Source organism: Calonectris borealis, chromosome 3 (genome assembly GCF_964195595.1).
Source record: "Calonectris borealis chromosome 3, bCalBor7.hap1.2, whole genome shotgun sequence".
NCBI lineage: Eukaryota > Metazoa > Chordata > Aves > Procellariiformes > Procellariidae > Calonectris > Calonectris borealis.
In genome coordinates this window covers 53,549,425-53,563,913 of record NC_134314.1, presented here as the reverse complement: position 1 = coordinate 53,563,913, position 14,489 = coordinate 53,549,425, and the positions used below count along the sequence as shown (strand labels likewise).

General features: G+C 38.8%; 1 protein-coding gene across 2 annotated transcripts in view; it reads left to right on the top strand.

Annotated features, from left to right (window-relative positions):
- Positions 1-14,489, top strand: part of LAMA4 (laminin subunit alpha 4) — a 103,419-nt gene that overhangs the window by 64,986 nt on the left and 23,944 nt on the right. Inside the window, exons 14-22 of one of the 2 annotated variants that reach the window (XM_075145694.1) lie at positions 94-235; positions 1,319-1,415; positions 2,205-2,321; positions 3,355-3,540; positions 8,407-8,546; positions 9,762-9,935; positions 10,999-11,141; positions 11,476-11,638; positions 13,741-13,874. In XM_075145694.1, the coding sequence (XP_075001795.1) occupies positions 94-235; positions 1,319-1,415; positions 2,205-2,321; positions 3,355-3,540; positions 8,407-8,546; positions 9,762-9,935; positions 10,999-11,141; positions 11,476-11,638; positions 13,741-13,874 (1,296 nt within the window). Of the gene's footprint in view, positions 1-93; positions 236-1,318; positions 1,416-2,204; positions 2,325-3,354; positions 3,541-8,406; positions 8,547-9,761; positions 9,936-10,998; positions 11,142-11,475; positions 11,639-13,740; positions 13,875-14,489 lie in introns of both variants that reach the window. The other variant, XM_075145693.1, reaches the window with a different exon arrangement.

Here is a 14,489-nt window from a genome sequence, read left to right as displayed (position 1 = left end):
AGTCAGAATTCACAGAATGTTAAGAAAATTAATCCATTTGAAACTACTTTGATTCAGTTTGGTTTCTTCCTCCTTTTACTCTCTTTTTAACAGGAATTTGTATGGTGTTGATACAAATGGGTTGGTACAAAGGGCAATAAATGCTTCAAATGTGTATGAAAACATTGCCGGTTATATTGAAGAAGCTAATAACGCTGCATTGCTGGCACTGAACACAACAAACCGGGTCAATGATGTAAGTAATTTTCATAATATCAGCTTTTACTTTGCAATGCTTCAGGGCTTTTGGACACCTAAGTATACAGAAGAAACAAGATTTAGCTTAACTGTCAGCATTGAACTTCTCACTGCACATTTTGCTTCATCCACTATTTCCTGAATTAAATCCTAGGTAGTTAATTATTCTGCTGGCCTAAAATCTCCCGGTATTCAAAAAGATGCAACAGGTTCTTCTGTCCCCAAGTACAGGGTGATGCTGCTCTGTGTTGTCACTCAAATTGAGGCATTTCTGTGAAAGTCCAGACAACTCCCTGGCCCTGTAGGAAACTGAGCTGGCATTTAGCGCTTGAGTCCTCCTACTCCACACAGCACCATGTGGCAGAAAAGGTGGTCAAGACATCTAACAGAAGCATCACTGTTTCTCATAGAAAGTCAAGATAAATGGGGCAAATAATATCCACTCACACACTCGGTGCAGGGATGAGGATGCTAATTTTGTCTCTGGCCTTGCTGTTCTAAAATATTTGATATGTATTTCTGTATGTATACAGTTTCCAACCTATATACATGCTACTTAACAGCAATTTATTAGTGGCCTAGAAAGAGGATTTGGCTGGATTACAGGGGCCTGAACCCCAGGGAGCTGTGGAATTTTGAGTCCAGCCCTCTGTTTCCAGCACGCTACTGGGGACCGCAAGGCAGCTCCCCATGCAGCGCAAGTGTTCATCACCCATCTGAGATGACAGTAGAAAATGAACAGTCACAGTGCCTAACAAACATGTAGCACGAGTATCAGGTTGACCATACTGGAGTTGATAAATTAAGAGGACTTCTGTGCTTTCTGCATCTTTGTTATTCAGTGTTGTTGTCTCGAAAAGCATACGTTTCTCTAAACTTTAATTGCAATCTACAGAAAATTTTGCTTTTCAGACTTTTTTCCTAAATCAACTGCCAGTCTTAGATGTTAACAAAGCAAATGAACTTGCAGTGACTTTGTAGTCACATTTATATGAGTAATATGTTGTCCACAATTAAACACAATAAAGAGGAACATTTGGTAAGCATTATTCTGACTTTCTTTTTTGGAACATACTTGTAGGCTGCAGTTGGAATTGATACTCAGATCATTTACCATAAAGGTAAAAGCGAAGAACTTCTCAACCAAGCCACAGAGCTACAACGGACAGCAGATGACAGTAAATATACATCCTTTCTACTTTCCCAGTCAGTTTATAAGCATGCACGTTAAAATAAATTTCAAAAGCACATCACTAAGGCAGAACTACTGCTGCAACAGAATAGTGTATTGATCGAAGTTACCACACAAAGTACTTGAAATGGCCACAGGCACAGTTTGAGTAGTTCATGTGTTGTCATCCTGCCAGATGCTGAAAATTTATTTCATTTACAAAAGGACCATTTCAGATACAACCACTGTTTAAATATGTGATCCTGCAAACAGTTGTTCACAGGTAAATATACTCAATCAAGTAGTTCAGATGAAATCAATTCACAATAGTTTAGGTGTTCAGAAAGCTGGATTTCACCACTGAAGGATAATAATAAATGTTAACGGATTTCGGCCTTTTTTCACAGAAAATGAAAGAAAGCTTTAAAATTACAGAAATTACCCCTTCAATTTTTCAGGACCTTTTGAGTTCTTTAAAATTTTTCCTGTATACTTGTTGCAGCTATTCTCAGCAGTCCTCGTAAAGCAAGGAGAGAGAGCACTGACTGAGACACAGGTCTCCAGATTTTTCTAAGAAGCCCTGTGGCAAGCAAATAATGGCTGGGACCTGCAAGGTTACTTTTTCCTTTAGATTATATGAAGTCCAGAGTGCTGGTATGCCCTATACTAAAAGAGGCTACAGTATACTGCCTATGGTGTATTAAATGCTTAGTAACATACCTCCACAGGACAAAATTTACCTTTTTAAATGCCACTTCAATGCCACTCAACTATATCTCCTATTTTCTCCCCACAGGTAACGATTTAACCATTGCAGACACTAGCCAGCAAGTTAATGGCACTCTTGCCAGAATGAATGCTCTGCGAAGCCAACTGATGAGAGCCATCACAAAAATGCAATCAGCAGAGCCCGGTTGTAAGAGGAACTTCATCTTTATGATGCTTTATCTTCATACATTTAAGAGCATATTTTATCTTTGCATATGGCCTATGAAGTTGGTATTAAGATTTCAGTCCCAGGGAGGCGTAAAGGAATTTGACTTGAAACTGCAAGACCTAGACAGCAAACATCCAGCTTTAACATATTCATAATGAAATTACATGCTTTGACATCTGAAATTATTAACATTCTTCTTGATCCTCCTTACTACAATTGTCCACTCCCATGTTACTCTTGATCTTCTCAGGGCTTGGAGAATCTACAAGTCTGTGGATTTATTGTATTGATACTCAAATTCTAATTCACACCTGGCAAGTAGAGTATTTGGGAGGTAATTACTGGCAGTCTTGATGACTGACAAAATCTCACCTTAGTTTTTCAGAAAAGAGACATCATAGAGCAGCCAGCAAGTATATCTGAAAGTGTTCAAAGTTGACATGGTCAAGATTTCTTCATTAACTTCAACTAAACATGGCTGGGTTTTACTGCCAAGACATTATCCTATGCAAAATGCCACAGGTTTTACAAATACAGCAGTCGGTAACTCAAAAAAAAAAAAAAAAACCCAAAATGCCAGGTATGAAGAAACAAAACCACTTCAGTGTCTTGCGTTTCTCTCCTTCAAAAATAACTTTCATTAAAAATGTTCAACAAATACATGCATTTTCTTTTAAAAACCTGATGAAAAACAATGTATTTTTTCACCTCTGTTCCAACTTCCTTGGCTGTATAACACCCATCAAAATCCAAGGACATTGAAAATTTCTAACAATCTAGAATGGAAATGAGAATTTGTTAAATTTTAAGAATTAGTAGAACTGTAGACCAACCATGGGAAGTTTTGAACATTCCCTGTGGAAACAAAGCGAAAACCAACCAAGCAAGGTTGGGTGCCCATTCTGCAGAAGGTAAAATCCCCTTAGCCTCACCACTTTCTAAGTACTGGTTATAGCTCGTTGAATCTTTGAAACAGTTCATTTCTCCTCACCCCCAATTTATTTTGTAGTGGAGGCCAGAGAGCGTTTGGAGCAAGCTAAACTGAAGACTGCAGAGGCCGTAAGTGCTACCATGACAGTAATGCAGGCTGCGACCCCCATGGATGAGAACGTGAGGTTGTGGTCTCAGAACCTGCAAGACTTCCAGCACAATTCAGCGGCGTATGACAGTGCTGTGCATTCAGCTGGGGATGCAGGTATGGTGACCTGAATTTTACCATTCCTTAGCATTAAAAGGTCAGGGAACCATCGCAACATCATCTTGTATGAATCATTTACATTGCATATTCATTGCATATGATCTTCTAGCATTTTACCTCCATGAAAACATTTCCAAAATTAGCAGTTGTCTAGAGACTTGACTGTACTTTAAAACTTTTGGATACTTGCGCATTTCCAAAAATTACTTACTGAAACACTTAAGGGCTGAAATCTTACGGGCTTTTAAGTTGTTTTATCAGGGTACCAAGGTCACACTGAACAATACACAGCTCGTTTAAATGCTTCTCGCTATTATGATTGGTGATTCAGTTGGTTTTTTTTAAACATTGGGAGCATTTGAAAACAGGGCCCTTTTGTCCTCAGTAGTACAAACATGGAGGATAAATGGTCCCTGACTTGATGAGCTTGTAGTCTAAACAAAGGGGGCAAAGAGGATTAGGGAGGAAATATAATATTTAAGCAGGTGATTGCTGGAAAAGCTTGTAAACATCATATTAATTCCACTTTTATTATCGGGGAGAGGAGGAAGAGTAGAGTAAAAACTGGAAGATTTGTTATGTAAAATTTAAGGTAAATAAAAAGACAAAAAAAAAAACTGAGGAAGGCTACAAAATTGAAATGAAGATGATAGGCAAGAGTGGAAAAAGAGACAGGGAGAGTGAAGATGAAATGAAGTGACTGGTGAAAGAAGGAAAAGAACAATTATGAAAGAAAAGAATCAACTTAGAAGCGAAAATATTCAGAACAAAAAATTGCTGACAAGCACCACTATTTATTGCTTGATATATTCCTGGCTCTACTCAGGAGGGTCACTAATCCCAAGTTATTCATGGCTAGGAAAGCTGGAAATCCAGAACAAGAAATTTCCTGCATATGTTTGATGATATGTACCATCACCTGCAGCACTGTTCAGTGATGTCTTGCCTCTGAAAGTGCCTCAGAGAAGGTCCATAACTCTTTTGACTCTATCTCCAGAAAGTCTGAATGTCAGATCAACTGCCCCAAATCCCTTCTCCTTCTGTCAGGAGCTTTGCAACTTGAGTATCATTTTACTGCAAATGGTGTTACGAGTACCAAACCCAACATTGCTTCTACTGCCCCAAATCCACACTCATCCCTCTAGACAGGGGAAACCCAAAGGTCATGTTACTTCCAGAATTCAGTAATGGATAAGACCCTCATACTAATATTTTTGGTTAAGTGAGTGCTCCCAAGAACTGGTATAAAAGTGGTTCCCTCTACAAGAAGAAATTCAGTACTATTCAATATCCTGACTTCTGGCTCCTGAACTGGAGGTAGCTCACATTTCTCTGAGCTTTTCATCCAAAGGAAACACTAAGCCATTCCCTCTGGGAACGGGTGAGCTCACTCTAGCTTATGGGGTTAGAGTTCCATAAGGGTGTAGTTAATGTAACAGTAGTATCGCATTGCTGTAAAATGTTTTTGATCACCACAGAGCTCAGTTTAGGCTGCAGGCTATGGGCTCCAACTCCCATTTAAGATAATGTAAATGTGGATATGATTGGCATCCAGGGAGGGAATGGTATGAGGAAAAACATCTAAGAGAAACAGTCTGCTATAGCTTACACATGAAGGTTATTGTTTTTATTCACCTTTACACTTGATTTACATTTAACATTTACCAGTGCCAGCTTAGTAGATAGAGCAGCAACACAAACTGCATTTGGCTCTTCATGCTCAAAACGTCAGTAGACATTCAGGATTTAAAAAATCTGCTCATACTAGCTGTTATACTGGAAGAAATATTTCCAGTAGCATTTGAGAGGCTCCATAAGAGTGGATAGACCTAAATGACCCAGCTCTCCTAGTCGGTTATGTTCCCAAAAAGGCACATGCACCATGAGTTGTAAAGAACAGCTCAGCTCCTATGTGATGTGCCCGGCAAAAATGTCTTCTCTGTGATAGTGAGTTGTGCAGGTAGGGAGTCACCTTGAAAGTATTGTGATCATATCAGAGTGCCTGGAGGGCCTGCTGATCACAAACTAACTGTTTGAGAGATGCTAATATGCAAACTACAGCAATGTGTGGCCTACTACATTTGTGGTGGCAGCTCTTCTATGGCATTTTTGGTTTGAAAGCATTTATTTTTTTGTTTTAAGGCACGATGATTTTTTTGCCAGAAAGATCAGGTGGAAATGCCTGAGAAGACAGATCAGTGCTACAAAGGAGGCTGGCATGGGTAGTGCTCCAGTCAGATGTGACTGTGATTCACAGCCTGGGAAGACAGATGTAGACGTGCCAGGGCACGGTGGAGTGCTCTCAGAGCAGCTGTGTATGTTGCCAGGAGAGGCTGATCTGGCAGGAGGAATGTCCATCAAAGTCCAAAAGAAAGTCACAAAAAATGTTCAGACAGGTGCCTGAAATACCAAAATACCTGATCATCATGCCAATAACACTACCATGGCCGCTGAAGCCTCTAAGCTGACATGTCTAGATTGCCTTTGAATAAAGCTTGCACTTGATTTTTGGAAGGGTGAGAGCATGTCTTGGCTGTGCAGTTCTCTGAGAATACTCCCTATGTCACCATTGTGCAGGGAACTGGTGGGCTTCAGCAGAGAACATGAAGGACAGTTTGGGAAGGAAAACACAAAAGGAAAAACTGTCTGAAAGGTTATAGTCAAGGTATTTCCTCCTTGACAGATTCCCTTGTATTCTTTTTTGTATTTTATCACTGGGTAAGACTAGTTATCCTTTTTCACCCTCACCTTCATCCCAAAGACTAAAATAAAAAATCAATATTCTTCTGTGTTGAAGAATGCCATTATAAAGGACTAGAGGAAGAGATTTATGGTGAGATTTTATAATAGTACTAGTAGTAATAGATGTTAGGTTTGTGTTTTCACATTACAGTTGTGTTTCAAATTCAATACCTCAAATTTCAAACAGATGAAAAGCCAGTTTTTCAAGATATCAGATGAGACACAATTCCAATTCAGTTGTTGATTATTAAAAAAAAAGAAAAGGTGGTTGAAATTTGCTAAATCACTTTCTGAGCTTGCAATTTTTTTACTTTAAGAATAACATGGGCTTTTTTCCAATGACGTGGAAATTTCATTTCAAACGGCAGAGAAAATTTTCTGTAAGTTGGTTATTACACTAGTTATTTTTTTTAAGTAGAAATTTTAATTAATGTGTTACCCAGAATTCATTGTAGTTCTTTGAGGATTTACTAAAATAATGGCACCTTACTGTACAGTAAGCTTTACATAGAATATCTGATTACTGACCCCCAGCACATAAGGTCTTTCAGGACTTAATGGGAATAACTGGAGAGTCTAAAGGCCTACATGGCCCACTACTGGACTTGGAAAGTAAAACACAAGTGAAAAGAGCCAAGCAGAGAAAGGGCAAGACTGTGGCAAATATAGCTTTTCACTCTGTCCAAAGAGAAGCAGGACTTGTAGGACTCTATGGGATCTTCTCATACTCTGGATTGCTCTGAGTGAGGCTGAGAGCTGCTTCAGTCTTTAGTCAGAACTGGAAGCACAGAAAAGTGATTGGAGGCTACTCTTCCTTCCTTCTTTCCCTTCTATACGGTCTCAGTATATCTGAAGATTAGCTCCTCTACCTGTCTCTCTGCTATCTTCTCAGACAAGAATAAAAATATGAGAGGAAGACACAAGAGCAGGCGGACACAAGTTGACAACCCCTAAAATATAACTGCAAACCCTACAAATCTGGTCTTAAGCTTTATAGTGAATCCATGTCATTAAAAATTAACTATGAATACTGGATCTTTCTTATATGCATGTAGCTTGTGGCTAAAATCACATTTCATTGTACTCAGCTAGTTGTACTTACACCTAATTAAAGATGAAAAATGATGTGATGTGTAAATATCCTTCAAAGGGCAGCATGTCATTGGAATCTGATGTGATTAAATTCAATTATAATTAGGGGGAGCTATTTTTCTTTCTCAGTAATTTTTCTGTCTGCTTATCTTTCTGGGAAAGGACCTCTCTCCCTATGAACACAACAAAGCACCCGCATTTCCCTTTGATAACAATCCTACTTGCACAGGTACCAGAAGACACAGCAGTGAAAGACCAAAGGTCCAAGACTGATTCATGACCCTGGCAGATGTAGGCAGGAAAGCTGAAGAGGCTACCACTCGCAAGGGCTGGGGCAGGTAGTAAGCACAGTTTAGGTGTACATGCACGATCAGCTAAGGCTTTCTACCGTTGTACATTACAGGCCTGTTACTGCAGTCTGAAAGCAGCGGTGTTTCTGTTAGCAGAGTGGGCAGTGAACCACATGCAGACACAACACCTGTGCAGCCATTGCTGCTATCTGGGTGATAACCTTTGGGAGAGATGCACAGCTGAGAGCTGAGGGAAACAACCTATTCATCTCCCCTAAAATCAATTTGAAGAGCTCCTAGATGCAGTTCCCAGGTCAGCCACAGATACCCAGTGAGATGCTGAACAAATAATTATTCTGCTCCAGTTGCCACATCTGTAAAATTGGGTTTAACATTTATCTGCCTCAAAGGAAGATGAAAAGTTTATCATGATTAACATTTGCAAAGCTCCTTAAGGAAAGTATTACAGACGTACAACACCACGGTAGTACCTAGGAGTCCCATGAAAAAGTAGCCTCCTTTGCGCAAACTTCTCTCCAAAAAATTTTGCAATACTAGATCCTGATAAATCACGACCCTTTCAGAAATCACTGCCTCTCACACACCACAGTTAGGATTTGTTCTTAAAGCAGAAGGATATAGGTGAGTTAACATAAGAGGGTAAGGAGAAATTTTCCTGGTGCAAAACCAGTGTTAAAAAGAGGGAAAAAACAAGCTGTCACTTCTTTTCTAACTGCAGTGAAGAAACTTACAGAAGTCTTCCCTCAACTCCTGGACAAACTGCGCAGAGTAGAACAGAAGGCACCAGCAAACAATATTTCTTCCAGCATTCAGCGAATCAGAAAATTAATTGCTCAAACCAGGAGTGTAGCAAGCAAGGTAAAACTTTTGGATGGGACTTTTGGTTACTAGTGCTAATAATCAAATGCATCTTACTTGGAGCTCCATTTTCTTGGGCTATGTCAGAAGCCCAAACCTTGACATTATCTCCTCCCAACAACTGGATAAACAAAGTACCATGGAAGTCATTAAAATCTTTACAGTTGCTATTTGCAAGCAATTAATATTACCATGGTATTCATGGTAGACTACTGCTACTGCAGTAGCAACTTTAATTAAGTAGTTGGCACAGTGTTAAAGACGGCCACAGTAACAAAACCATTTAAAGCTAAAATAATAGGTCATTACTCAGCTGGCAACATTAGTTACAAGCAGTAGTAATTACAGCAATTTAATGCAAACTTTTCTGAGATGTTTCTTTTGAATTAAATTTCTGCAGGGTAGGAGAATCTTTGGCTCATACATATTTAATAGAGAAAAATACTTTTATTATCATAAATAAATTATGAGGGATTTTTCTGTAACAAGAACTCTGAGGTCAAAAATTAAAACAGTATATTTAAATTCATTCAGAGAAATAAAAAATTCAGTGCATTATTGTATGTTGACAATGCTGGAATATGCTATCCACATACATTACTTCAAAAAAGAAAAGCAAAATTCAGTTAGTATGTGTGCAGTGCTTGACTGTTGTTTAAATGTATTTCGTCATTCAGGCATGTTGTGCTTAAACCTGAAAACATTATTTCAGTTACGTTGAAGGCATTTTGAGCTAAAATGAACATGTTTTAAAATTTTATTAGCATCTCATATATATTACTGTAACTTCAGTAATATAACAGGATTACTCGTGAACATAAAATTGGTCATACTACTCCCAAAGCAAAGAAATAAATTATGGTAAAAGTCTTACAACTATATAAGAATTTCATTATGTGCTGTACATAATGATGTAGCTCTGATTCAACTAAGCACACATCTATGTCCCACTGAAATTTAATTTACTTTATGAATATGCTTAAGCACAGTTAATTAGGAGCTTTAATGAATTTTAAAATTAATTTCCTTCATCTTCTTTACAGTGTCTTCCAGAAGTGATTGTTATAAACATACAATTTTGTATGGCACCTATATAGGTGCCAACTCCACTCTTGTAGTAAGCGAGGCTGCTGGCTAAGTATTCTTGCACATTTACCTTAAGTAATGTCCCCAGGCAGTAATAATGTGTCTCACTTAGCACACTTGCAACTGCAGGTCCAAGTTTCTATGATGTTTGGAGGCCAATCAGCTGTTGAAGTCAATCCAAAGATCAACGTGGAGGAACTGAAATCTTTCACTTCCATGAGCTTGTATATAAAGCTTCAGAAAGACAATCCACAACTGGCAGCATCTCCAGACAGATTTATTTTGTACCTTGGAAACAAAAATGTAAGAGAATAACCCAGTTAATTTTTATATATTAAAAAAAAAAAGAAAATTGAAATAGGTATGAAGTTTATTTGCCCTTGTTTTTTCCTCTCACTGTTTCTCCGTGTTTCACAATAAGGGGTGTCTACTATGTGACTGTCATTGATTTTGTGACAAGCAAAGACCAAGGGTTCCCAAGACCCCTGCCCTTGAAACTTCTCACCCCAAACAATGAAAGATTCTCTCTAAGAAGCAAATTAGACTGCCTATGCAGCGTGCTGCTGTGATTGTCACTGCTGCGAGCCATTCTTGCCATCTCCACTGCCGGTACTGAGCTGCTGTGAAGCAGTTAGTGTCATTCACCTGGCTTTTGTGGGCCACATTTCAATCAGGTTTATGCTGCTGACAGTGTCAATTCCAAATCTCTGAGGTCAGAGGCCCACAAGATAAGCAGGTTTCTTTGCCTGTGGCTTGTGCTGCTGTTGTACACTCTACGTCACTACTTTGAAACACCTAGACAGGGCATATACTCTCACCACCTATAAGTGTTGTGAAATTGTTCTTTAAATTGTGGTTCCTAAAAGAAGAAAAATCACACCTCACAAGCCAGGTATAATCCTGGCAAGCTGTTAGTTGGGAAGAGTAAAAAGGCAGACACTTCTTTTTAAGCTTTTCTAAAAAGAATGTCTACTGAATACAAATCAAGCGAAACCCCTCTTGGCAGAATATTTAATTGCAGCATAATACCTAGGCTTTGGACAAATGTTTCTTCCTATTTCCTACATACGACACTGCACGCTAAATACTGATGAACAGCTTCCCATGAAACATTACCAATTTACAGGCAGAAGACATTTCATGACCTTGTATTTACCTCAGTCAAAATGGATATGAGGTAAAAGATCAGAGATTTTTTCTGTGCAGTTCTATCTGGTGAAGGAAAGTAATTAGAGAATGAAGCATTTGTTTATCAGTTATATTTAAAAATGTCATTTAGTCTATCATAGCCCATCCTTTACTAATGTTCTGCATTAAATTTGTTTCAATGTTGTAGCTCTGACATCCTTCTCCATTGGTGTTTTAGGCAAAAAATTACATTGGCCTTGCAATTAAAAATGACAACCTTGTGTACATTTATAATTTGGGAGGCCAAGACGTGGAGATACCTCTGGACGCCAAGCCAGTCAGCACCTGGCCTTCTTACTTCAGCATCATCAAAATTGAGAGGTAAAGTGACAATGTACAATTCTCCAAAATCAAACAGTTAATAGAAAAAAAAAATCAAACAGAAAAGGCTGGGTCAGAACTGCTCATCACGAGTCTTCCATGCCTGGTTCTACTCCTGCTGAAATAAATGGAAATTCTCTTTGCTTTTAGAGAGCCAGGACCCAAAGGGCCACAGGGGGAAAGAGAAAGTGTCTGTTGTTTCTTCTTTCTTTCCCCACAGAGTACCAATCTTCTAGTGAAGAAATAAAAACCCTTTCTGAAGTTGGAGGCTTGCTTGTTCTTTTTTAAGTCTAGCCAACACAAAACTCTCTTCTCTTGCAATTCCCTTCTACAGGATTGGAAGACACGGCAAAATGTTTTTAACTGTGCCTAGTCTTAGCAGCACAGCTGAAGAAAAGTTCATCAAAAAGGGAGAGGTTCTTGGTCCTGGCTCTCTCCTGAATTTGGAACCTGAAAATACTGTTTTCTACGTTGGCGGAGTGCCTCCAGACTTCAAGGTTGGTCAGATAAATACTCTATATTCAGACTTAAATAATGCAAACCTATCTTGCTGGGCTTCTCTTTAAACACATAAATGGTTATAAATAAAATTCCCTTATTTAATCATTTATCAGCCTAGGACTCCATATTCTAGCCATGATGAAAACTACTGCTTTCTCTAGCAATATCTCATAAGACAATCAGATTCCTGTCAGCTGTCATTACAGTTTTCTGAAATGTAATAATAAGAAAAAAGCTTGCTGGCTGTTAAATAGTACATATAAATTAAGGCCTATTATCCCAGCCTAACAAAGTTTGCAAACTACCAGGTTTTTTTCAATGCTAATGAGTTCAATGCTTACAATTTCTCTTTTACAACTGTCACAAAAATGAAAAGTAATGTATTGTTAATATTAGGACAGTGTGACAAACTAGTAATACAATGATTTGTTTGAATTTAAATGATCCTTGGTTCAAATCCAGCCTTACAACGGCATGAAGACTTGCCTGTGCAAAACATGTCTGAGGACCTGCGTGAGACAGTTGCTTCAGTCTAGTTCCTAGTGAACAGTATCCATCTCGTCACAGTCAGCATGAATTAGCATCTCACTTACCTGCTTCTGTGAACACACCAGGTCCTCTTTTTGGATTTAGAAATTGTTATGAATTATCTTGGCTATGAAAATCACATGGCTGAATGAAAACATACTTAGAAAGGCTTTAAAGAATGCTAAATTCTTCAAGCTAACTGTAGTAGGTGCTAAAAACATCACCTACTGTTCCACAAGCAGCCCTCCCAATAATATAAAACCAAAGATTAACTCAATACACTTACATATTCCTGAGCTTTTGCATTGCTGTGACTACCAGATATATGTCATGGTTTGAATTTTAGATTACTGAGCCCCGGGTGCAAATTGCCTGGGAATAGGACTGATGACTGAATAATAGTTGCGCACACAAAAAAAAAGTAATCCAGCAAATGAACCCTTCAGGTTTCAGGCAGAGGAAAAGGAAAAGAGAAAAGTGAATGAAAATGGGAAGAGGAATGGGAAGAAAAGGATTCATGGAATTATTTTATAAGCATATGAGTCTCTTCCCTCTTAGGAATGGACACCTCACATTTTCATTTATTAACATATAGTCTCATTTGCTTAAAAATTTTGCTTTCCTATTATATATTTTGTAAATATGAAACATTCCACTTAACCATTAGAAGTCTCATACTTAACATGATTTAACAGAATAGTAGAAGAAACAAAAGAAAAAAAAGGAAAGATTATAATTTACAAAATGTATCATCTGTGCTACAGATAAGAATCTCATTTTCTCTTACAGCTACACACATTCTGCATTGCTGGTATTACCATCATTATTATAAGTAAAATGGAAATAATGAGAAGCCAGAGAAAAGTTACTGGCAGTGATCAGGCTCTGAAGTACAAGAGGTGTTATTAATATCACACCTGTCCCACAAGGCAGAGTATTTTAATACTAAAAGAATGATTCACTAGCTCTGTCAGCTTTATTCTTTGATATTTTTCCATTCACCAATGTGGCTATTTAAATTCCATTTGCAGTGACCTTTCTTAAAAGAAGGAGTTTCGCTATCCTGCTAACTGTTTAAAACAATACCTACTGAAGATTAGCCACTGGTACAGACTTTGAATCCAAGTCTCCTGGGTTTAAACTGCTCTCTTGTTTCTCTCTCTTTTGTCACAGTATGAAGTTGTTTTTCTGGCAGCGAAGGATGTCTATTAGACATGAAATATCTATTGAGAGATTCAAATACACTGAGCAAGATCTGTGATTAGTCAAATCCTAACCCTTTTCCTCTTTTCCAAGAGTGCTCCCTTCAAAACTACAAAAGAAGTTTTTGTTTGCAGCTGCCTTACCTGGTCTGTTGTTCTCACTGTGAGAACATTTATGTGCTCCATTTTAACTTACAGCACAATGGCCATATCATGATAAGGACAGCAAAGACTATTCCAAGGTAGCATCATCCCATTTGTTTCAAGATATGAAGAGCACAGAGACAAAACTGACTCCAGGCACAAATGCTTTCATGATACCTAAATAGAGAGTGTGACCTTTCTACTTTTCCTTGCTCTCTGCACAGCTCCCTCCTAGCTTAAACCTACCTGGCTTCATCGGCTGCCTGGAACTGGCTACCCTGAACGATGATGTCATCAGCCTATACAACTTCAAGCACGTCTATAACATCGACACCACCACATCGCCACCTTGTGCCAGGTAGGGGACAGTCCCACCGTTGCTCTGCTGCTCTGGTTTGTAGAAAGCGCCAGTCCTGGTGGTTCATTCCTGTTTCAGAATACAAACGTGAAGGTGATATTAAGTTATCCAGAAGGAACTTGGCCACTTTTAACTCCTAGTTGCATCAGCAAGTTAAACTTATATATTTGCTGTGTCTCCATTAACTCTCTCATAACCTTGCTCATGCCTTCAAAAAGGAAACGGAGTGTGTCCACCCTGCCATGTTCGCTAGGGCATGGTCCAGGCTCCCTCCGCACCCGTGCTGCTTGCCTAGGACAGGACTTTCCTGGATGGAATCTTGTCACTGCAAGTGACACAGCAACAGCCAGTTAGCTCCAGTGGGCCTGGTAAACTTGAGCACGCTCCCACCCCCAACTAACAAAGCCCGTACAAAAGTTATCTTTCTCTCTTAATCTCTTAAACCCACAACAGAAATTCCTCAGATAAGCCATTCACAAACTGGGAAATGCAGCCCCTAAAGTAGAAGTGAACATCCACCGCAGCATTCATTTAGCACAGACATAGCAGGCATTTTGTTCATACAACAGGCAGCTACAGTAGAACTTTTCTATACAAAGAATAGGAGAGAAACTG